Source organism: Linepithema humile, chromosome 1, assembly GCF_040581485.1.
Source record: "Linepithema humile isolate Giens D197 chromosome 1, Lhum_UNIL_v1.0, whole genome shotgun sequence".
Classification (NCBI taxonomy): domain Eukaryota; kingdom Metazoa; phylum Arthropoda; class Insecta; order Hymenoptera; family Formicidae; genus Linepithema; species Linepithema humile.
In genome coordinates this window covers 9,854,861-9,880,495 of record NC_090128.1, presented here as the reverse complement: position 1 = coordinate 9,880,495, position 25,635 = coordinate 9,854,861, and the positions used below count along the sequence as shown (strand labels likewise).

The window sequence follows — 25,635 nt, the reverse complement described above, 5'->3', positions numbered from 1 at the left end:
TCATAGGTTTATAATAGCTTCCTTGTCTAAAAATTGACTAGAAGTTGATTTTCTTTAGGATACTCAGAGTCTTCTTCAAAAATTTTTAGAATTCTTCATATATTTGAAAACCTGTAGCGATTAAATGCAAACAGGAATTTGTAGTGATTTGTTTATCCACTTCCGATATATAAAATTCATAGAAATTTGTTTATTTTGCTTAAGATTGATTTGAATCGTAATATTTTCCCCGTGGAATTTTTGAGATGCTAATTCTTGACGTCCAGAACTCTTAAGAAAATAATTTAAGAAAAAAAGAAACTTTTAATCGTTTAGAAACTTTCCAAGTGTGAATTAAAAGAAATAGCCGAAACTTTATAATTTTTAATCTCCATTTTGAATACGATTGCATTTTATATGAAACGAATATCTCAACTTCTCTAAGTAAAGTTACAATTGCTGTTCTTGAAAAAATTCAAGAAAGAGAGAAAAAAGGAGATCGCGCTGTTACCTTGAGCGACCGCTGCGACCGCGGCTGCGGCCGCCGCACCCGGGCTGACCGCACCTTCCGGACCGTTGCAGGCGTAGTTCGCCAGGCTGGGGTACATGGTGGTCGGCTCCTCCTTGACGATGTGGGGTGAGTGCCCGTCGCGGAATACCACCGCGCGAATCACACCGCGGATGTGCTCGTCCGGCCAGACGCCCAGCAGGATCCTCTGCGGTCGTCCTCTCCCCTTCGGGCGCAAATCTACAGGTGGACGGGATGATAGGGGTTGGAGAAAAGGGACGAAGAAGAAAAATACATTTCACTGCAAATTGGTTCTAAGATTGTGCGTCCGCCGTGATTACCCGTCTTTTATACATTTTCCGCGCGCGTGCCTCCGCAATCGCTGATGACTGCGAAATTTCCGGCAGCATTTGAACTGGCATTCGGTATCGAATAAGTATTTCGAAAATACGCGGACAAAATCGCCGACAAGGGGTTTTTAGATTTTATCAATGAATAAATTTCTCGCGCGAAACAAAATGACTCGAACACTAAACCGAAACGCGAGTTAAAGCGGAGATAATTGTTAAGGAAGATTTTACAATTGACCATTAACTGAATAATTGATAAAAGTATGTTTTAACGATGGGATAGGTCAATGTACCGGGTGTGACATGCTAATAAAGCGGTAGATGCGTAGCTAATTGTAAACGTTACAGTCAAGTTCTAGCTCGGCCGTAACGCGCCGATGTAATTGCACGATGTAATTACGGCTTTTACGAGCGTAACTGAGTCTTTAGACTATTCTTCCTCTGACCGGCCGTCGCTTAACTATTTACAATTGGCCACGCGGTCGCGGTCCATCAGGCAAGTTCTCTGCGCAGCTAACTAGGGTCCTGAGAACGCCTTGGGGATGACGATCGAACGTTAAATTCAAGAGTTAGGCGCATGGCGAATTTTAGATTTGTGTTCAAATCCCGAAAGTTTAGATTTATAGAAGAAAATAGGAAAAATGACGAAATCTCTTTTATTCTGGGAAGCGAATATACGTGAATCTTTTTTATTTTATTTTCCAGGCAAAATGTAAATTCGAAAATGTTTCTAAAATGTGCCACTTATAAGTCTCGATATTCTCGACGTTAATAACCCCGCTCGCTGTCTTAAAATCTCGATCTAATGTCCGCATTAATCTCGTCCTTATCATCGAGAAATAATACATTATAATTGAGCAACGGAGGCGTTCTCAGAGGAATACTGAATACTGAAAATGGTAACTAACTCACCGGCCCCGCCGTCGGCGCTAGGACCCAGCATGTTGTGCACGCGATTCGCGTACAGGACGAACGTCGGGTAGGGGATGTCGTATTTTCTGAAAGGCAGAAACGAGATACATACATTAATTCGCAGCTTTCTTTCCTTCATTATATTTCAGCTTACATCGCATTATATTTCTCATTTTCCTTTACGTCATTTTATTTCGTTTAACCTCGTTTTAATATTACTTCGTTTTATCTTTATCCCATTTCATCTCATTTCACTTTAATTTATATTAATTTTACCATACCGATGGGATGAAAGATTCAACCAAACGTATTTGAATGCATAGCGATGGAAATTATGCAATCTCTCGAAATTATGCAACCGCGTGGGGAATACTAGCGATGACACTGGTGCGTTTAACAAAATAATATACGGCACTCCTCGCAAGAAATTCACTAGAAATTCACTCGTCTTATATTTCATCATTACTCGTGCGATTGTTGTTATATTTGATTGTTTTACTTACTCGCAAGCTAAAATATTAACCAAGTTAACGACTTCGATCGCGAAAGACAGATATTCATATCAAATAGAAAATTATAGAGCGTTATTTATAGTAGTGATATTACAGCGGAAAGTATTAGGCGTGTTATCGATCGTCGAATCGATTATCATAAAAATTATCGCGGCTCGTAAAGCCGTGCTTTATCGAGTCGCTTTGTACGCGAATTAAAAGAAATCCCTTTAACGACGAGTCGACATTGTTACGCAAATGTGATACAGACTTTACGACGCCCGCGCAAACGATTTTCAAGCAGCAGCAGCAGCAGCAGCAGCAGCAGCAGTTGCTTTGAGTAGCAGCAGATCAGACGATTATTTAGCATGATTCAGGCGCGGCGATAAGGTATGCCTGATGCAGTAATTTCCAGGAATTTTTCATTGCGTAATAACTCGACTCTATTGTACGCGCCTCGCATCATAAGACATTTATATAACAATATTAACTATTTACTCGCTACATTGCGTGAGTTGCCGCACGGAGGAAACAACGGCGGTATAAACTCGCATAAAGTATTTATCTTTCGCGTATCATTTATTAACGTTGCAAGAACACGCCGACCTGTCGGGGCGAACTCTTGGAATAAATAATTAAAATAACTCTTCATTTTTTTTATATTAACGCATTTCATCGCATTAATGTCGAATGTCGCGCGCACAAGTTTTATGCAACTGCGCGGTGTCTATTATTAATTTTATTATTGGTTCCGTTATACACGCGACGGATATAATATATAAATCGTATACAGAAAATGATTGCAACCGAATTTATTATTTCTGCGTTGGAGGCATTAATACACGTCGGAGGCAATATTTTTTTTTAAATTAACGTGTTTTATACCGGTCAATATATAAATATATTATACGCAATACACGCCGAAAAAGCGCAATTAAATAACATAAATAATTTTTTACAAATCATATTGAAAACGTTCGAGTATTTTTAAAATTAATATGCAGTATCGATTTATATTAATATTACACGGGACACGCGGGCTCTATCCTATTTTCATCGCAGTATTTTTTTTAATAAATCATGTCTCGCAGTCGATTTTTTTCCTCAACAAAAATGTCCAAATATCTCTTATGTTTTAATAATTAACGATCGAAGATCGGCTTTTGCAATCAAAATATTAATTAAACATATTTTTATTTATATTATTATTTTGAATATGAAACAATATATTGAAATTACTAAGCGTGTAAGATTGTTGAGAACGTACCTTGCCGCTTGACTGAGAGAAAGTCCTTCCTTCAGCACGCTAAAGATCGCCTCTGCCATTGTTTCAGGTCGCCAGGACTTGAGGGGTCCGCGTTCCCGGAAGCGCAGATTGTGCACCAGGCTCTGGTTGGTGTTCCAGCACTTCTGCCACATGGACTGCAGTTGATACTGGTAGCTGTCTGCTAGTTAACGCCCCCCGTGAAAAGAAAAAACACAGAAAGGCAGCTATTAGTCAAAGGTGATCAATCAGGTTAGGAGTTGGGGGAGAGGTTTAGGGTGAATAAATATCCTTCTTATTGCATGACTTTTTTATTAATCGACCGTTTATCGCGCGCAAACCCTCGAAAAAAAACCTTCACTCTCGCGCGCGATCGATCGCGCGATCAAAACGAGGGGGAATCGTCTCGATTCCACGATGTGCAATTTTTACGCTGAATCGATACGCGCGGTCTTGATGCACGCAGGTGCATCTACGGTTTATACCTTGAGCGTGGGCGGAGCTGGAAAACGGCGCTTAAGGAAGACAGGTGTGTGTATTTGTATATGCGTGCGCGCGTGTGCACGTGTGTGAACAGGTTGGCGAAGTAAGTCTTAGGAATTACGTCTTTCTAGGTGAAACGCAAATATCGACTATATTGCCGTCGTCATACAATCGTTACAGAGTGTTATAAAATCGTCGCTTAACGAAACAAGCGTATCGCGTATTAGCGTTAACGTGTGTTACGTTAATGTCACTTAACGTTATCTAACATCAACAATTAAACGTGAACAAATGATTATTGCGACGCGAAAACTCTCGAGAGCTACAGTGGATATTCTAAACACATCTTAAAGTAGGAAATCGGAACACTTAAAAATACGTTTCGCATCGGTTTTAATAACGAATATCCTGTATATAATTATCGTTGATTAGCGGAATTTATAATTACATACAAAGTAACTTGAGCTCTTTATTGGTATCGTCGTAAGAAAATAAAATTGAAATTAATCATTTCCAATAAATTCCATTTCACGCTAAACATTTGATTTTTTAAATTACAAGTAGAAGACAAAAAAATTATGCAATTTCAATCACTGTCATTAATTTCTTTAATTTTATGATTGCTTTATTTTAATTTTAATATAATGGCATCGGAATGCCACAAGTTAGGATTCTTGCAATACAGAGTATACGTTACTTTTTTACCACACTCTTGATTTATCACATACTGTCAATGCATTGAGAGTTTCCTCGGTAGAGTATTTTTCAACGTTGCATGCGGACAAATTTGTCAAGAAGATATCTTACGGAATCAATCTAATAAAATTTATGACGTAAAAAGAGCGGTGAAACTAACGAGGTGACGAGCGAAAGAAATGTCCGGCGGCGGCGACGTTTACAGTAACTTCCGTCGCTCGCGTATGGCACGTATGGCCGGCCTCAATTCGCAACGATTATTTAATAGTTAAGTTATTGGCTCTAATTAAGCCTCCTGACCAATTTGACGATTAATACAATTCATTGGAAAACGCGCGCGCGGCTATTCCGTCTATTCTTAGACCCGCATTCTTGCGGCGCATTCAAGCGCTAAATCCTCGTCTCATGTTATACATCGTTCGAATACTCAGGGAGAACTCGCGGTCGAAATTACGCTATATTTGGCGCCGATTACGACGCCGGAGTGCGACGAGAATGCGGATCTCGGAACTTCCGATGTCACGATTAATTTTATATTTGTTTTATCTTGCATTTTATTTTATCTAAAAAGGCACTAAGTACATTTTTCTCGTTTTCGAGCTACGAGCGGAGTTACGATAAAGGCTCTTTGTTCTACGACAGACATCTCTCGGACGATTTTTCATACGGAACTTACAGCTTTTATATCGCGTCCCTCACGGCATTGCGTTCCGTTCGGAATCTAATCTGGCTTCATCGAAGCGCCATAGGGAAATCATCCTTCCTACCGAGAGAACGACTCGCGGATTTCGCGGGATTACACTTTGTGCGCGATGTGATTATCTCCACGCGAGGGTAGCACCATTGTAACGCGACCGGTTTTACGGCCGCTCGCGAGATATCGTCCCTTACTCTCGATATTTTATCGGAGAATGTCGTATACGCCTATTTTAATACCGCTCATTCACACTTAATTTTCTCTCCTCGCACCATCTTTCTCTCTTTCCCGTTCGCAAAAGCACACTTCGCCGCAGTCGGCGTGTCGCACTCTTAGCGGACGCACGATAACGACGGTGTAATGTTACATCGTTCTCGCCAGGATTCAATTAACGCGCCGCTCGTAAATACGCGAGCTGTAAGTCGCCCCCGAGGGGCGACGATCGACGATAATGTGACGCGAGAAGTACGCCAGCGCGTCGCCGAAGAGAGAAGCGCGTCGCTTTCAACGAGCTCGCGAGAACGATGATGTAGAAGACCTCGCGCGACGGGCCACCTTTGGACAATCGATCGATGTATCGCGGAATGTTTAATACAGCGTCGATATATACACGCTATTTTTGCTTTTATCACGACAACATTGGAATGTTTTGGCAATGGAACTTTTCCAACGACTTATCTTAAAATCTGGCTCGTGTCTTTATCGAGCTGCGGGGAGTAAGCGGCATTATATCTTTCTGGGAGACCGATCGACCAACTCTCGACGTTAATTGCCGCGTGTTGATCGATAATTGCTGGATATTAGTCGCTTATTGCCCGCGATACTCGACGCGAGTACACGTCGCAGTCGATAATTGCCGCAAAAAGTCAGCCGTCTAAAGCGTACCCTATTAACGTCGTCCGCCCTGTTCTTCGCTCGCGTAATTGAGTCGTTTTTTTCTCCTCGCCCCTCCCCCTGCGCAACGCGAGTACACCGATGGAAGTATCGCGCTCTCTCAGTCCTGCGACACGCTTCGGCGTGGAAGTAATCTAATATCATTCGTCGCGTCGTCACTCTCAAGTATTATCATTATGCGCTATGGAATGGAAATCATTCACGAACGGAGAACTAAATGCGTAAGGAAGGAACACCTTGTTTTAGCGTGAGATATTTGGAGGCAACGCGATTAAATCATTTTAAATGGCCTACGTATCGAGATACGTACCGCAGCTTGTGATTAAAGCAAATTTGAGTTTAATTGCAAGCAAGGATTATGCGTATTCATAAAAAAAACATGCAAAGTCGCTGTATGTTATTTTTATGAATAAATATAAGCCAAATGATAATCTGCTGTTATCAAGATTTAACACTTAAGTCGCGTGCGGCGCGAATCGTGTTGATATATTTAGATGTAGCTTTTATATATACTTCGCTTGCTTTGCTCCACTTTCATTGCATTTATCTAGGAATATTTCTTCGCGCATACATTACGTTTATATTATTTATGCTCGCCGTTAAATAACCGGCATCGCGTATAGCCGCACGGCTTGCTTAAGTTTTAAATAATGCTCACGATGCACAAGACATTTGTGCAACTTCATTAAATATTATCGCATCGCTAAATCAACTTTCATAAGTATGTGACATACTTCCTTCACCCATTTGCTCGCCACATTCATAAATCATTTTTCTAATCTTCCTCCAACTTTAACTATGCGTTGCCTTAACAAGAGAAGAGATATGTGCGCGTTTCACAAATGCAATTATCCATTAATTGGGTTTTGGAATGTGTGTTAACAAAAATGCGCATATTTTTACGCAGCAAACGCTTCTTGTTTTCTTAATGCTAGAAACAATTATCTTGCTATAATTAATGTCGGTAGCAAAAAAATATGAGTTGAACGTGCGTCACATGGCAACGTTAATAACTTAAACATTTCTTTGCTAATAGTAAAATTCGTAGAAAAAGTACCTAATTGCGACGCCATCGTGAGCAATGATCTCACAATCAGTGGCGATTTGGTCCCGCTGACTCGAGATATACATGGTAGTTGAAAAATATGTACAAAATATATGCGAAAAAATTTGCATATCTCGGTCTTGTATTAACATTATGTGGAAGACGGAGATGCATGGAAGGCACTAAATTCATTACACGCTAGATTATAATTACGAGTACGATTTAGGAGAACGCGATCCGCAGACCTCCCGAAATTAGTGACACGTTTGATCAGATTCTGCAACACTGTTTCCTTCTCAATTCGCATGAATTAAATTGTTAAAAATTATTTATTACCATAATTATGGTAATTAATGTAAAAATAAATAAACATACGATATACTTTGAAGTCATACAAATTAATTATGCTTCTAATTCGTGTTTATTAAATTACTAGAATTTCAATAATTAATAAAAGCTTTACATTTCATATATTACCGCTTGATTTTGCTTCGATCGGAAATATTTTCCACGTGCCTTTTTGGCGAGTCGAGTTATTAACAAATAAATGAATTAGTTCTCTTATTATTGCAATGTATCGTAGAAATTCTATTACTACAGAAGCGTCGGGCACCGAGGAAAAAAAAAAAAAAGATCGAGTAACATTGCCACGGGGGAGTAAAGCGCGCTAATCGCCGTTGATGCAATCGATTCTGACGGATATTAAATTTAATCGAACGTAGACATTTTTTGCCCATTAAAGTCCCCCGATTTTACCGCGTTATTATTTCGCACGATTGGTCGCGTACGCGACGCAACGCGGCGTTCGATTTTCAATTAGCAGGCAAATTCTTCCGGCGACCCTGCTTGTGCAGCGATTTTCCGCGTTGAAGTCTACGGATTGCGCGATTCTGTCGATTCCGCGCGCATGCTCTGGACGAATTGTACAAGAGGAGTGGAGTAGAAAAAAAAAAAAAAAAAAGAATGGAAAGAAACAGTGATCAGAAATGTTCAAACGTGTCGCTCGCACAATATAGAAGATATCTTTCAAAATTTCGTCGAGTTAGGAGACCGCAGTTCTTCCCAAAAACTTGGAATATTATTGAAAATATTTTTTGGAAAAGCTTGAAAATCCATTTCAATAATATTCCACGATGAGCAAATCAGTGATATTAAAATCGTTGCATCGTTATCCCGTTTGGACTGACGCTTCCGGTTTTGAAAGAGATGTCCTCGCTTAGATACGCTTTGCTACGCGACGCAACATGATTATTCTTTTCTAATTTTACAATTTGTCCCTTGAAGAGTAGATATTTGCGACAATTTTGAAAAAAAAGGCATTGTATTTAATTTCGGGATGACGGAATGCGTTAGTCAGCAGTGACCTCTCTCAGAACGCGCCCTTAACTGCGCCACCGCTTCTTGCAGTCCGAGAATGCGAGTGTATCTTGTCGTCAAAAAAGTCAATAAAGGTTGCATAGCGAGTCACGCCGTGACGTCAGCATGCCGCCTCGCGAATCCGGCTTATTATATTCTCTTTGCTTTAATGTTGTGCGAACGAACTCGTTGTCGCCGACATTAAATTTTCCGCATTTTTCCTCTCCTGTCCGCGAGGTAAAAGGATCGCTGTCGCATTTCCGGCTGGCGATTTTCGCAGTCGTGGCGATTGAGAGACAGGGAGAGAGACGTGGCGAAATCTCAGTTCGGATTACATTCGCGATTACGTAAAAATTACATCATCAAAAAGATCGAGTATTTATTATTCTGTCGGATCGGATAAAGAGTGGAAGTAAATGTCTACTAATTTATGTGTGATCTCGTAAATAGAGAGACAGTTCGATCGAGCGAATGCTATATTATGCATGCTGTGATAAATAATTATTGCATAAGTTTCTTATGTCTTTTTACAGAATGTAATAAAACACATGAGTCATCGCGTTTATATTCTTCAACGAAACGTTTTAAAGCCACGTCTCTCCGCGATCTCGATCTTCGGCAGCGGTTAAGAGGAGTCGGCTCCGTTCTCATGCTCATCATTAAAATAAAGCGAAACTATCGAATGTTTTTTGCAGAAGGCCCACCACCAACGGAAGCCCGACAACCCGGTGAAAGTAAAGTTGAGATCGCGCTTCCGTTTGAGCTGTTCGACAAAATTCAGTATTGCATTCAGGGACTTCTTCGTGCGCCGATTGTACGGGCTGACGCTGATGTCACAGCAAAACTCGAGCACGGCCGATTCCTCGTCCGGATGGAGGCCGGCCTCCTCGAGGATCATCATTCTCTTGGACTTGCCGAGGATGTTGTCGTAGAGGGTGCCTTTTGGGATGCCGTATTTGGTCGCCGCCTGGGTGAAGCGCATCTTCTGGCTCACCACGGCCTCGATCGCCTCCTGGAGATCGTGCCGCGTCCACGTGGGTGCCTTCAGCTTCAGCAGGTTCGTATAGTCAGCTAAAAAATAGTCAGCGTTTTCTTTTCGACCTCTCTCGCCGCGTGTCTCGACTTTTTTTGTGTTTCGCGCTGAGAACCGCGGAAAGAAGCCGCACCTAGAGAGAAGATCGGCGGCGCATGAAACGCGCCTTCGTGTGCCTTGACAAAGCACTTTCTCCCTTTATATCACTCTCACTCTCGTTTGCGTCATTCTATATTCTCTCTGGATATTTTCAAAACACCCAATAGAAGACAGGTGAAGATAGTTGGTCGAAAAAATTTGAAAAATGAAAAATAAGCATGTTATTTGAGATTGTGTTGAGGATCTTTCAAAATGGACGTATATTATTAAAAACTTAATAAAATAAAATAGGAAGTCAAAGCGAATAAGAAAATAAAAATTGAAGAATAATGTTTTGCGACGGATAAGTTTTAGGGAGATAATGTCGAAGAAAAAACGAGAGAAACATTGGCATCTTGCGCAGAGAGCAAGTGCCAGATTATTAATTAGAGGAGATATAGCAAATTATGTTAAGAAATATATTGTTACTTTATGTAAATAACATAATTTGTGTGCTAATGAAAAAGAAAATGAAACTTGGGAGGCGGCAATTTCGAATAATAATATATCAAACCAGGTACAAATTATGAGACTTTCAGGATTTATTTATCCTGGACACAAGCGATCGGGGAATAACTTATTAGTCATAAAACGGGAAGGTGACAGCAGCGAATAAGAGGAGTATAGTGGAATGCGATGCTGAGATAGATTTTTGTTTTCGACGATCCTTGCGAACTGATTGCGCATTCTGCTTCGCGTTAAGAGATGTTGATTTCGATTCGACCGTCATATTTTACGTCGTCGATATTAAACCATAATTATCCCGGCCTGTTATAATTATACTGTAATTATCCCTTTAGTCGTGCGCGGTTCGCTGCGTAACTCGAAGCGAAAGGGCCGACGGGAAGACGAAGGTAGGGAGAAAGGGAGAAGCGGGAACGGCCACTGTGTGGTCCACAGAGCGCGTCACACCCACGCGTGTTAGCAGCAGTTAACGTCACTCACGTCGGCCATGCGATTTATGCGGTGTCGCGGCGCCGCGCTGGCCGCGCTGATTTCTGGTCCGCGAATTGCGCTCAATTATGCAAGAAGAAATTAACTCGAGAACCGAAGAAGCGACGTCGAACGATACGATCGGCGAAACCGGTTTTACTACGGCAAACTCAATTTTTATCCTTCTTTTGGTGGAATGACAATCTTCGTCAGAATTTTCATTTGAATTTTACAAATTAATGAAACAATATTCCGACCAATTCCAACGATTCCGGGGCTTCCTGTGTGAATGGATATTTTAAGTACTATCGCTGAAATTGTTTAATATACATGTCTCGCCGCGAAAGAAATGGAAAAACCGAAAAATCGGAAGTTGTCTTCATTTTGCATAACAATTCCATTGCATTGAAATATGAATAATTTCGTTTCGCGCGCGAATCGATCGTCCCGCAACCGCCGGGAACGATCGTTGCTGAACTAAAAAAAAAAAAAAAAAAAAAAAAAGAGAGAAAAATGCTATATGTAATGTCGTGTGTAATGGCGTCATAGCTAAATCCGGACTGGAATAATCGCGTCGAATAATATTATCATACAATGGCGTTTTGTCGGGCGTGTAACCTGCAGTTTTGCGCGGGGCATTTTCTCTCGGATTGACAAATCGTCAAGCGGACAATCACGCTTAGGTAATCGCCTCGTCCTCAAAAGGCGCGCGCAAATGAAGTATTAATCTGATTACCGGTTTGCTTGGTCAAAGTATCAGGAGAGATTTTTCATCATTTCAGTCTATAGCGATAAATTATGATTCTCTTGTCTGATAAAAATTCTCGTCTGAAAACTTTAGACGTTTACATATAAGATGCGTCGGTAAGAGCGCACTTTCTTTCAATTACAAATCCTTCGGCGAAGTGAATTTAAAGTGAATTTTATTCTAACGAGAATTATACACGAACACGGTTTTTTAATTTCCAAGATTTTGAATTACTAATTTTCACGGCGCGGGCGGAGAGCTGGAAGCTGGAAGGCCGATGTTCGTTTCGAGAAACGCTCTCGCGGACGAGAAAAGCGCGGAATAAATAAACGCGATCGTTAAGAGAAGCAAACAGCCGACGGCGGTCGCGTCTCATGGGAAGTCAAGGAGTAATCGAAGAAAATGATTTAAGCGAGTCGAGGGGAGAGCGCACGCCCACGCGTGCGTACGGGACACACGCATGAACACGCACGCGTGTATGCACGCGCGGCACCCGGGGATCAATTCGAGACGCGTATTGCAGCCGTTTATGCGCGTTTATGCGTATTTACGTTCCCGGTCGAGCGTGCTGCAGCGAATCAGGGATCGAAGTCGGGGAATACGACTGGGAAAATTGCGTTTGACGCACTTTTGCACCGATTGAAATTCCCGTAGTAATGCAAATCCCGTTGCGTTAACAGCGCGACGACGCGTTTGTTGAAAATATATACCAATTTTTCCTTCGAAACTGCCTGGCGCGCGACTCACGAATTTTTATGAAGTTCGATAATATATGCTTATGCAAATTATGTTTACGTCAATTGGCGAGTATTCGCGCGGCTACCGGCGCTCCTCATAGAACAAAAACACGCAATTATACGGACTACAAATAGCTTCCCGTGTCTCTCGAATATACTGACGCGCATTTAAAAGCGCGAATGTTTATTGTTGCATTTAAAACAATGTTTATCTTTGGATTCGCGAGTTAATATATTAGTCGAAATTGAGCGGTCTTTTTTTTCTCTCTCCTTCCGTGTGCGGTATTTTTACGCGTGTGCGATGGTCGCGCATGCAAGAGCCCGCGGTCGCCGGTGCGTAAGAGTTACAGCGAGTCTCGCACGCTAGGCATTGCGAATCGCGGGCGTGTTATCGGAGCTATTAAGCCGGCGTCGACTACTCGGTCGTCTATCTAAATTGCTTTCTATATTAAAGCAAAACGCATTCCTGCGCTTTATTATTGCCGGGATAATGACGCGGACCGCGCTCGCCCGCTTCCCTTCGCCGTTTATTGCTGCTCGGCCACCACCTTCGGCTCTGTATCTTGACCTCTCACTGCAGTCTCCCGTTGCCACCTCCCGTGGTCGTCAACGACGTCGTTGTAGGTAACGGCTATGTTTCCGGAATCTTATCGTTCGTATAAGTAACGCCCGAGGAGGAAGAACAGGCAGCAATGAGATATCGATCATAGGGGAACAGCGACAGATGTTCCACCCTTAAAGATGGAAGATCTGACGTGAAAATTAACGACGAGTCCGCGTTTACTACGAACAGGGCTCGTCGTGTTCGAAGTTGTGCGATTCAATGAACGGAATAACGTGACCGTGAACTTGGATCGGTCGACAACCCTCGAGGGATGTTTGAGGGGAGGAAAGCTTCTCTCGAACTCGGAAGGGATGATCGGTCGTTCCGCCGCTACTTACTACGGAAACCGATCGGGCGACAGATATAGCGGCGGATAATGTGACAGATACACATAGAAGGGAAATGTCAAGTCTTTAAACATGTTGCGGAACAAATTGTACAGGGCGTCTCGGATTTACTGTACTTTTTTTCAACGATAAATGTTATGTATGTATAAATCATAGAAAAACAATTATTCAATGAAATGTGATAATAGCGAATAGCAAATAATTAAACATTACTGCACGTTCAATAATTTCGATTATCGATTTCCAAATATATTTTATCAGGATATCTAAATATTTTGAAGTTAAATATTTAAATAATTGTAGTGTCAGTTTTATTTTCATAATTTTGATCTTAGTTTTTTTTACGTCTATCGATGAAAGCAAGCGCAGTTGCCGCGAGAACACCCTGTGTATAGAAATAGACCAGACATTGCGCGGCTGTGTGTGCACTCTAACGTGGAGGCCTCCACGTACGTCCGTGTCGAGAGGGCGATTATCCTGAAACGTATCGAAACGAGACGAAGGGGAGAAAAACGAAAACGGGACTCACCTGCTATACTGGAGGTGGAGGCGCCGAGCCAAGCGTGGGACGACTCCAACAACTTGGCCTGAAACAGAAAAGTTCGGTCGGTCAGACGTCAGCGTGCTGGAACGGCGATTAGTGGCGATTTTCCCAGCGGCCGGTTGGGAAAACGACTTAATCCCTTATCCGGGCAATCTCTTTTTCTAACCGAAAGCAAAACGAGCTTCATTGAGATAATTATTTAATCGAAAATCGCTCAAGAGAAAGAGGGAGAAAGTTAAAGTATTTTAATCTCCGCTGGCGCTTAGCGTCGCAAAACACGAGTTACTTTGAATAGTTAATTATAAATTACATAATAAATATGTTAATCCTTATTTAAAAACTAGCTTCGAAGAAATGTTTTAATTATCACTAAACTCGAGCGATTCATTATATTTTTAGTTTAGTTAACAATTTAAAAGAATGAAGACTCAATGTCTAGAAATAGTCAAATGTGAATGAAAAAAATATAGTCAACAAAATCTAAAGTGATTTGATAGTTGAAACATTTCCTAGAACATGACTTAGTTTTTAAATAAAAATATAAACATTTCATTAGAGACAAAATAAATATAATAATATAGCTCAGCTTCTTGAAAAATAAAAATTTTATAGCAATTTGCGCTCAATTGAGATTCGGCGCATTTTTGCCGCGCAACACGGATCAACACAAGTTCGTGAAAATTTCTCCGAAGGGAAAAACTGTGCACATCGGAAACGCAAGGTAATCGAAGCTATTCACCTCAGCCGACAACTTTGCTAATATGCGAGGCTTTCGAAAGGGGTTTGCGAGACGCCGAAAGCGCAAGACACACGCAAAGTTGGCTCATTTGAAAAGTTTCACGCCCTCCCCGTCTACACCCACCTTTCGGATTTTGCGATTTCCGCAATATCGCGGACAAGCGTACGCCGCTACGCTTTTCGTGTACGCTACACTTCCGGCTGGGCACTCGCCCGGACTTTTCAAATCAATTTTTAAGGGTCGCTCGATGCGCTCCGATCGCCGCACAAATCCCTTCCGCTCCGTTTCTTCCATTTTTTCCTCCTGTTTTTTTTTTGTTTTCCACGCGTTTACACTCGCGTCGAGAAAAGTTTCGTAGATTCGCGAGCTCCGCTCGCGGAGCTTGAATGCCGTTTCTGTTTGAAGAATACTCGTGCGGGGGTGTTCGCACTATCATCCACCTACTAGAAGTGTATTTTTTATTCGTGAGCATCGAGATTCCAATGTTCATCCGCGCTCGAATTCACTTGCCGCGTCTATTATAAAACTTATAAACGGATTGAAACTATCGGCGTATCAACAATTTATGTTAAACGCCAAGGCGCATAAAAGACGACTTTCACTGTTCTTCGCGAGGTTCCCGGATGTGCGGGGACGTTACTCCGCACAAAAAGCACAAAAAAGAGAATTGTTTATATCGCAGGAAATCCAAATCGTTCAAATCCATTAAAATGCACCCTTTTCGTCGTTACCGTCGCGTCGTCGTTACCGTGAATCGTTTTTTGGGGTTTCTCGCGGTCATCAGGACACGGCGCAAGGCGCCGTAAGGTGAGGGGGAGGGGTGTTCACCACGAAGAGGAAGGCGGTGGGCGACGGGTGCAGCGAAATAACGTCTCCGTCGCGTCGTGACACGAGGGGGATGGCACCGAGGCTGGCAATTTCGCGAAATAGCCCCGCGTCAATAGACGTGCACACGCATCTCTCGGCTAAACCACACAAAGAATTATTGAGCAGCCCGCTCGCTGTTTCCGACGAGGCTCGCGCTCGTGCCGTAGGAGGACGCATAAGTGAGACCAAGAGAGCGAGAGGGAAGCAGTGCGGGAAAAAGCGTGGGCGGGCGGGAGGGGAGTGGGAGAGAGACTGAGCCTGCTCTGCAGTTGTAACTTGGACGCGCAAGTAGTATATCGTGGCGCGTGCATTTTTCATTGTCTCGTGTCCCCCCCCTCTCTCCTCCCCCGAACCTCCGCTCTACACTCTGCGGTGCAGCTCGCGGAATACGCCGAGTCGAGTGCATACGCGACGTGCCGGTTGACGTGTGCATTGACGAGAAAATTGCGAGCGTCCCTATACTATATCGCGGTCGCCCACCCCCCGGCCGCGCGCTCTCCTTCCCTCTCTCCCTCTCTTTCCGCATTTTTCCCCTATCTCTCTTTCTTTGTCTCCCCCTATTCTTTTTTTCAGGCCGTCCCGTCGTTCTTACGTTGCACTCGGAATGCGACGCCTGTTCGACCGCTTCTCTCGCGGATAATCCCGTTCGACGGACTTTCGCGGCGTCGCGAAAAGAATGCGACGCGAATGGGGTTTGTTCGCGTATATTTTTGCAATGAAAGAATTGCTTATTACGCAGACGAGAGTAATCAGAAGCATATGCCAATAAGAATCACATTTTTCTCCTCCTCGTAGCTGGGAATAATGTCTCCAAGACTATTCAAATTATGTCTAAAGCATTTTTTTTATATACACAACGAGAGAAAGTAATTAAATGTTCTATTTCGAGTGGCTCATTCCATAAAATCACGCGTTTTAATTTCGTGGCAAGTTTTCGACTGACCACCGTTATTACAGGATTATACATTTTTTGCCTTCTTGTGACGATGCTTAAGAACTTCAGCAAGTAGGAAATCGCCTTCGGAAGAGTGAGTCGCGCGCGAGGAGGGTACAGAGCGGCGATGGCGGCGTCTCGACGGCGCACAGAGACGGCGTCATTCAGCAGCAGTCTGCATCCCAATTTGTTTCGACATGCAGTAGTACAGTCGTGTACAGTCCGGCCAGTTTCTGTATGATGCATGCCGCTAATGGAAATGAGGCTTCTCTCTTTCTCTCCCTCTCTCTCTCCTCCTCCATTTCCCTCGTCTCTCTTCTCTCTCTCTCATTCCGATACATCCGTCTTCATCATTCTCTCCGTCTTCCCCTTTCATCCCCGACCGACCGACGGGAAGACACGAGCCACCCTGGCCGCGGCACCGAGAGAAGGTTCGTGAATTAAATATCACACCGGGCTCGTGCGCGATTTTACCCCGCTTGTGAATCCTCCCTCCCCGTTCTTCTCTCGCGCTCTCATTCTGTTGCTCTTTGCCTCTCTTCAGCATCGCATGCACCCACTATTAACCGCCTTCAAATTACCGGACTGACCGCCTTGAATTTTTCACGAACACCGGTGCCGCCGTTGCGGTGCTGCTCCTCCTTCATCGCGTTGGGATGCGGCCGAGAATTCCGAAAGCTGTTAAGGATGTTTCCGAAATACAGTACGCGGATAACCGTCGATGCGTCTAAACGGACAATTTATGGCTTTATACAACATTAAAAGACGAAATTATGTTAATCACTGCAATATTTTAGAAAATGATAAGCAAAAAAAAATAGCTAAATAATGACGTGTTAATAGAGCGATTAACTGTCGCAACGCAACGTTTTCGAAAATCGTGCGCGCGAATCCACTTGACGACTCTTGGGATTCGTTCACGGGATTAGACGATGACGACGGCGACCGCCCGACACCTCGGCGTCGGGAATAAAATATCCGGGCTCTCGGGATATCGCCGGCGTGAAGAAAACTTGGGCTATTTTCCAGCGAAACAAGTTACCGGAAAGTTTCGGTCGCGCTGAACGAAAGTTCGCCTTCTTCGGGCTCGGATAGAGATTCGCTTCTCGTCTCTTCGCGTTCGAGATCCGGCGACAGCACGGGCGAGCCCTCACCTCGGTAGCGTCGCGACGCCTCGCCTAGGGTATCGGGATAAAATAAACGCGGTATACACGGGAAATTACACGTTACATCGAAGTTTCACGGGCATGCGAGAAGATGGAAACGGAAACTCGATCTGGAGGAGAAAACTTCCTTGCGAGAAAAGTGCGAGCGCTATTACTCGCCATTGTAATTTTTATAGTCACCTTTAATCTTTTTCGGACCGGCAAACTTCAATTGAAGTGACGAAAGTCATACGTGCGCCTCACGCGAGCACGATATTTGTGCGCGATTTAGGTACGATCGATAATTTTTCTTCAACTTTCCTCGGCATTGAATTAAAAAAAGTAATATTATTTTGCGAAACCGTACTTTTGCGTCTGAATTACTATACGTGTGAAATAATATATGCGACATCAAATTAATTTTGCAACATAATCGCTAAAGGCCGGTGACAGTACTATTACTACATTATTATATTACTATGATATGCACTATGATTTCGCAGAAGATTAACTACGTTATCGATCCCCTGTCATTCTACATGTAGTTGTTGTTTTTTTCTAATATTAATGATGTAATATGGAATATCTCTGATAACATAACTACGATAATTCGGAATTAAACGCATATTTCATTTGGGCATAACTTCTGATTTCGTGATTCGAGCGAGGAGAGTACAATCGCGCACACCGCGCCGCACAAAGAAATATCGCGAGCGGCATTATTAATGTTAGTATTAAATGTTTATTATCACTTCGTTATTTCCGACGAAAAATAATTAGCGTCGTGTCGCGGGGCGCTGAGCTCCCGATTTGCGCGTCGATACCCAATGCTTTATTGCATTTGTGCTTCTTTCGTCGAGAGAGAGATACGTCCAAAACGCTTTTCGCCGAGCACGTTCTGGAAAATATGTAAATAAACATTGATACAGCCGATTTATCTAATTTGGACGAAATTACGTTCGAAATGATATTCTGACTGCAGTAATCAACCATTTTATATTGAAGATACGTAAAATCAACATATGTCATTATGATAATAATGAAGATAAATAATATGAAAAATTGCAAAATCGTTGTATTGTCGACTGCGTGTAAGCTCATTTGAATTGGGGAAAGGTCGCGATAAATAAAATAAAATAAAATAAAATAAACAAAATAAAATCCATTAAATCATCGCATGCAAAATGTCCTTTTTATATCAACGATTTTTCAGATAAGAGATAAAATATATATGCAAAAGAGATAAAATATATATGCGGTCGGAAAAATTCAATAATACTCTTCATGTTTTTCACGATGAGAAGTTAATTTCACATCATTTTGATAAAAAATGCATGGAGTTTATCATTATAAATAAATATTAATAAAAATTGCGGAGGTATTGCGCCTGTGTCGATCGCGTGATGAATTTGACAGCGCCAATTTGATTACTCGGTGATTGAAACGTTGACAAAGGGACGCAATTAACGATCGCGACGGACGCCGCGAGTCAGCGGCGGGAAGAAACGAAGGCGCAGGAAAGTACGTTCTCGCCGACAGGATTTACAGCCGAGCGGGGAAGGAGACAGCGGGGGCGACGGGGGAGTCGTCGTTACCCGGGGGCTAATTCCTGCAAATATTTGCCGGGCAAGGATATAGGCGTGGGCGAGACGCGAGACGGGAAAGGGTGTGGAAGGCGGGCGCGCGAGATATAGGCGCAGGATTTCAGTCAACAGACGACAGGACGAGAACGAGGACGAGGACGACGACGATGAGTTGCTACCGACGCCGCCGCTGCCGCCGCCGCCACCGCCGCCGCCGCCGCTGACGACGACGCAACGACGACGACTACGACGACGACGACGACGACGCTACCGACCGACGTCGTCGGCCGCGACGGCGGAATGCGGCGCCACGGCGAATTTCTAATCAGATTAGCGCGGATTAGCAAAGTTCGTTTGTTCTAATGAAATTCGTCTAAATTAACGTCGAGTGGAGAAAGAGAGAGAGAGGGTGGGGGAGGGGGCTGAGGGTGGTCGCGACTCTGTCTCCCTGTGTGCCTCCGTCCATAGGCGCCGAACTTTCGAAATTTCATAGACGCTTCATCGTTCGGATGATGAAGCTCTTCCATCTGTCAAATAATTTCTTGCCGGAGTAATTCTGAAGGAATCTAGCAGTAAGAATGCTGTTACGATATATTCTTTCTATTTTACTATGCGTTAATAATCAGCTCATTTGTTATCTTTTTTTTTACAACATTAATTGCTCATCTTGAAAAAAAAATTGTATTATTCAGATTTATAAATAATTATTCGAATGTGATTTTATGTAAATAAACTTTTTGAATGAATTTTTGATAAAATATGGAATTGATTAAATTGGAATAACTAATTAATGTTGTAATATATAAATAAAAAATATAAAAAAAACTGTACGGCAATGTTTTTCGAAATGACGACGCAGTTATAATACTAAATCATTTTTTAACGTAAAATACACATATATTTCATAATAGTTCGGCGCCCCTGTCTCTTCTTCATCTCTTTTTCGCTCCTTCTCTCGCTTCCATCGGTGAGGAGCTTTTAGCCATGTGTCACCGCCGAATTACGAGCTCCGGTTGATCCTTTTTCCGCGTCGAGTCCTTGCGGCGAGTCCGATAAACCGAACGGGACACACGAAGAGAGCGGAACGAGCACGCTTTCTTTGATTTCACGATAATCACATTTGTCCGGGCGATCTCTCGATGTCATTGTACTAACTAATTCGATGTCTTTCATGTTCGGTTGGGAAAGAAAGGAAAGGAAAAAAATAATAATGGACCGCGCGCGGGAATAAAGTAATAAATCGCGCAGATACATTATCCACCGCAGCCGCCGCCGGGAATTCCCCGATCTCCGCTATCATTGTATTATACTAACTAATTCAATGCTTTTATCCTCGTCCAGAAAATAATAATCGACTACGTCAGAAATAAAGAAATAAATTATACGAGTACACGTGATATATTTATATTATACGGCGCAAAATATGTTTTACTGATCTCGCTTGCATTAATTAATTCAATGCTTTCGGCTTTACTTCCAAAAAAATTACTTCATACGCGCGCGATGCATTGAAGATATGCTCATATTTATTCTATACAATTCATTGTTATACATTAAATTGAAATTCACATTTCCATTGTCCTTTAAAAAGTAACTAATGCACAGCGTACCCGAAATAAAAACATCTCATTTGGTTGACTCGGAGATGAGAGGAGTGGTGGTGAATCGCGCGTGTCTTCTGTTCGATGTAATCTTGCGAAATGCGCGTTATGTGTAAAACGGGATACCGCGAGAGCAAAAAGGAAGGCACGAATATACGGTGAAATTGCGCGAAAACGAAAGAGGAGGAGGGAGGTGGGATTGGTGAACCGGATGCTGTACCACCACATGTGTTAATTGTCGTACAAACGCGCAGCAGCTCTCTTTCTCTCACAAAAACACGCGCCGCGAGAAAGATACGCGTGCGAGGGTGCAACGTGGTGGATGCACGCGTGTTTTCGCACGTTTGCAACGCGCAGGACTAAATTTCACAGTCAGAAAGCGCTTGCAAAATACTCTGTTTCTCTTATTAGAAAAATCTTATTATTAAAACGATATATTAAAACTTTTAATTTTTTGAAGAAAAATAATAGAATTTATAAGAATATTATTGTATAACGTAATTGGATTTTTATTTGAATATTAAACATCTTTGTGATTACGTCACAAATTAAAATCTTATTAAAGTCTGTCTGAAACCAAGTTGGAAATTAAGATTAAGATTTCTATGTGCGTGGTTTTTCAATCGTTTATAAACTCGATAACCATCGGTATTCTGAAGCTAAAAGGATTTTCATTAATTCGATTTATTTTAGCTTTTATTATCCGTAATTCAAAACGGATGATATTTAGGACATATATGTATAAAATATACAAGTTGTGTCAAATGTCAGATATATGCGAATTTTTTACTTTGAGATGACCTCTTTCCGATCCAAGTTTAAACGCGTCTCGAAGCCGCGCGCGCGTAGCCTGATCGACAATCCGCGTTGATATTTTATTCAACGATCTCTGATGTTTAAACTATCGTACTGACACCACGGACACACACGTGCGGAAAACAGGCGTACACGCACGCGTGAGCACACTAGTATCCACTCTCGTGCAAAGCAGCGGCAGGCACGAACCCTTCCTCGCGCTCGAATAAATAGATTTATTTATTTACGATAAATTGATGCCGACCACTCTCACATTGCCAAAAGAGAGAGAGAGAGAGAGACAGATCGAGAGAGAGAGAGAGATGGGTTGTAGGCGCGAGAGCGAGAGCGAAATATTTATTTAGAGTGTGGGGAAACTAGCGATGGCACTGATACCCACACGTGTGGAGTTTCAAATACTCGTGTTACTTGTTTGGAGCTTTCAAAAACGAAATATTCTTGAGCAATCAAAAATCAACAAAGAGAAAAGTCTTGAAGAAATAAATAACACGAAAAATAGATAAAACAGAATTTTGTTTTATAATTTTATATTATATTTAATTCTAAACAGCATTTAGTAATATAAATCTAAATAAACATTTTTCTCTTGATTCAATTTCAACGTGCGATTATTATAAAAAAATTGAACGATTTAAGAAGTTAAGAAAATGCGGAAAATAAAAGGACTCAAATATTCGATTAAGATTGATACTAGATCGACCGGGAAATCCCTGAAAAAAATGTTCTGCTATTTCAGAACACTCGGTGTAAAAAAATACCCGGACATTCGTTTGGATAACCGTTAATATCTGGAGCACGGTATTGATACCTTTGGGAAAAGCGCTCGTGCTCAGTTTGTTCGAAACTCGCAGGCAGGTGTTGCTCCGAGATGTTGCCATCGCTGGAATTGTAATTCGCGCGCGCGAATCGGATTGTTTCGCATTTACATAGCCGGAGTTGTCTGTTGACGCGTTCCGTTATTGGCCAGCGTCATTATCGCTTAACGAATCGTCCAACGCGGCCGGTCGACGACGCTTTTCGGCATCCGGCTTTATTTGCGCTCTCGTTGCGTCCATATGTATTGGTAGTTAGGGACACTCGCGATACTTGCACGATGTTATCGAATATGCATTATTGACAGAATCGGCACGTCGAATACATTATGAGTCATTACATGCGAAAAATAATTGTTTTTCAGAGCGGAAAAATTGATCTCAACCAATTTTAATTATTTTTAATACGTTATAATTAAAAAAAAAATTCAAACTAAATTTTATAATCAAGAAAATTGTGATACTGCTATATTTTTGGAGGTATTTTCTTTTAAAAATTAATTTCGACGGCGGCAAAATCACTTTTTTTTTTAATTCGTATATATTTATAAAACCGCAACAAAAAACTTCTCGTTTAATGCTTTCGCAATGAATTAAAATTTTACAACAAAAACCTATGAGAATAATTAATTCACAATTTTATAAATAACCTACATGCATAAAGTATATTTAAAAAAATTGTTTTGATTGCAGAAATCGGAAAGATTCGGTATGTCAAAGTTATGCAAATTCACGAATCGTCTTGTCTATACTAGTCTGTGTAATACTTCTTTTGCACTTGCCCTTTGAGAGTTTTCTGCAGAAGGCTAAGTGTTTTTCTCTCTCTCTCTTTCTCCCTTCCAGCTTTTCCTGGCGTGCTTTTTCGGTCTTGTTACAGTTTTCCCGATGCCACAGGTAGTCACATAGCTATAGAAATGCCGTGCACCAACGCGCGCGGGAGTGTGCGTGAGTCGGTTTATAATACGTCGTTATTGAAACGGTAAATTATGTATTAACACAATAACAATAACACTGTTAATAATAATGATCAACTAATGGAAGAGAAAAGAGTTCGATGAAAAAGTACTGTTTTATTAACTAAAGTTACATGGAATAATGTGGAATTTTTCATTAATATTGAGTATAAATTTTATAATGCATTTCTTGAGTAACAGTAATGGTAATGAAACTTTAAATTTTAATTGGTTATTAAAAAAATCGTTTTTAATTTACTTCTACAATGTAGAAATTATGAGAACATGACGGTGCGGAATAAGTATCATTATCATAGAATTATTGCTGAATAATTATCAAGTACAATAATTAGAATGAATTAGATCCTTTGCATTCTTTGTATTCCGTTCTGACGGAAGTCTAAACATTAATGCAAGAAATTAGAATTATTCTCACATTTCCGTCACGATAATGATCTAATGTTTCTCCCGTGATCTGTTACGTTAAATTGCTAAATACTAAATTAATCCATTATCACGAGGACAGATCGTGAGTACATTTAATATAAAGCGCAAGTGATGCAAATGTGACGGTGTAGAAAAATTATTACGTTCTTACGAAGACTAAATTAAATACTTTTTTGTTGCGCCGACTAAAATCTAGAGTTAGAGTTCATCATAATTATTTTTATAATACTTTTTTTTTCAAGAAATAATAAACTCGATCATTTTTCCAAAATGAAAAATTATCCGCGCAATTGATATCTTGTGATTTTTAAAAAGATCTCGATTGGTTTCACAATGTTAGATACAGTGTTCTTTAATTTTCTATTTCTTTCCAATGATAAAAATCAAAAATTTTAAATAAGAAAACACATTGATTGCGAAAAAGCCCGCTTCTCGTTGTCTACCGATCGATTACAGCGATATCTAGTATCAGTATTTAGTAATATTTTCGTTTCAAACGTTACGTGTACTTATAAGCGCTCTTCGGTCACCTTGGCTATTCATTCGCACAATAGCGTTCAAGTAGATAGGTCGCGTAGTAGGAAGTCGCTCCGTGTTATCATATTATTACATTCCAAATTGAAATTGTGATAATTTAATAGATTATTCCGTGTCAGTATCTAATTGCCTATTAACAATTCCACGTGATTAATCAGCTCTCACGAATAAATTTTACAACTTATAAATGTATCGAAGGGATAGTTATTCTTAAAAGTAGATATTTCGCGAAATTTATTTATTTAAATAAATAAACTGTATTAAATAAAATAGAAATCCAAACCATAAGAAACGATATTATTTCGTTGTTATATTTTTCGTGGCGATGACGAATTGACTGGTATGCGGCATATGTTTTTTTTTTGCGGCGTACGGTATGTTGTGTACGCTGAGAGTCACCTTCCGATTCGTAAGTTGTTTCTGCTTCGCAATAAAGCAAGATATGTTTACTCTTCCTTCTCACGAATATAGCTTTATCGTGATGGGGGGGGGGGGGGGCGGCCCAGTACCCGGAAGGCTTATCCTGATGGGTAAGGCACGTACTCAAAACACAGCATTGCCACGAGTCGAAAATGATTTTTATGTGGCGAGCGCTGAAGAGGCAATGGATTTATTTTTGCCTTCAATTTTTCTTCGGAAGATACACATCGGATGAATATTAAACAACCGCGCCGGGAATGTCGTTTTATGTATTACAGATTTTATGTAACCTGATAGTTCTCACGAGTAAATATATATAATTATCGAAACGGGAGTGTCGTTAAAGTATCGCGTGATTGTATTTTCGTCAATACGGCCATAAATTATCGCGAGTGTCTTGTGAGGAGCAGCCATCGATGGACTGAGAGGAGGAGGAGACCCAGGGGGCATCGGGCGTCGGCGAAGCAACTATAATGTAAGTTTATTTATTATTTATTGATAATTATTTGTTTCTGCGATGATCGCAGATATCAAATATCTTAAATTACTTTACTCAAAAGATGTTTAATGTTCATAAATATGAAATATCTTGTATATTTTAAAGATTGTATAATAATTTTAAATATTCATGAAAAAATAAAAGTTGATATGCAAAAAGAATTTTTTTTTTGAAAATTATATATTCTTCTATTAAATATCTATTTAAAGAACGGTTAAAGAATTTAATGTGCAAATAATTATATTTAAAATATTTATTATTTAGAGTGTTACTATAATTTAAATTTACTTGTTTTACAGATCAACGTGTTACAACAACTTCGCTGCTGCGCATCGTACCGGTGAGTACAAGATTATCTTTATCATCTTTAATAAAATCTTTCTTTAATTAAGGTAATGGATCTGTGAAAATAATATTAAATATATATAAGCTACATGTACAAGATGTTGGAAAAAATCTAAGGAAGAACAACGATTACGGAGATTATCAATAGATTGCTGGGTACAATTATAAAATAAAAAAT

The 25,635-nt window shown here is 41.0% G+C and overlaps 1 protein-coding gene and 1 long non-coding RNA gene across 4 annotated transcripts in view; one reads left to right on the top strand and one right to left on the bottom strand.

Annotated features, from left to right (window-relative positions):
- Window positions 1–25,635, bottom strand: part of LOC105672861 (protein bric-a-brac 1-like) — a 340,962-nt gene that overhangs the window by 7,171 nt on the left and 308,156 nt on the right. For all 3 annotated transcript variants that reach the window (XM_067359977.1, XM_012368048.2, XM_012368051.2), the window contains 4 exons: window positions 13,745–13,802; window positions 3,508–3,688; window positions 1,750–1,835; window positions 491–727 (listed from right to left, as the gene is read on the bottom strand). In XM_067359977.1, the coding sequence (XP_067216078.1) occupies window positions 491–727; window positions 1,750–1,835; window positions 3,508–3,688; window positions 13,745–13,802 (562 nt within the window). The remainder of the gene's footprint in view (window positions 1–490; window positions 728–1,749; window positions 1,836–3,507; window positions 3,689–13,744; window positions 13,803–25,635) is intronic.
- Window positions 24,611–25,635, top strand: part of LOC137001681 (uncharacterized) — a 269,408-nt gene continuing 268,383 nt past the window's right edge. Inside the window, exons 1-2 of the long non-coding RNA XR_010891599.1 lie at window positions 24,611–25,088; window positions 25,412–25,452. This is a non-coding gene — a long non-coding RNA (uncharacterized lncRNA). The remainder of the gene's footprint in view (window positions 25,089–25,411; window positions 25,453–25,635) is intronic.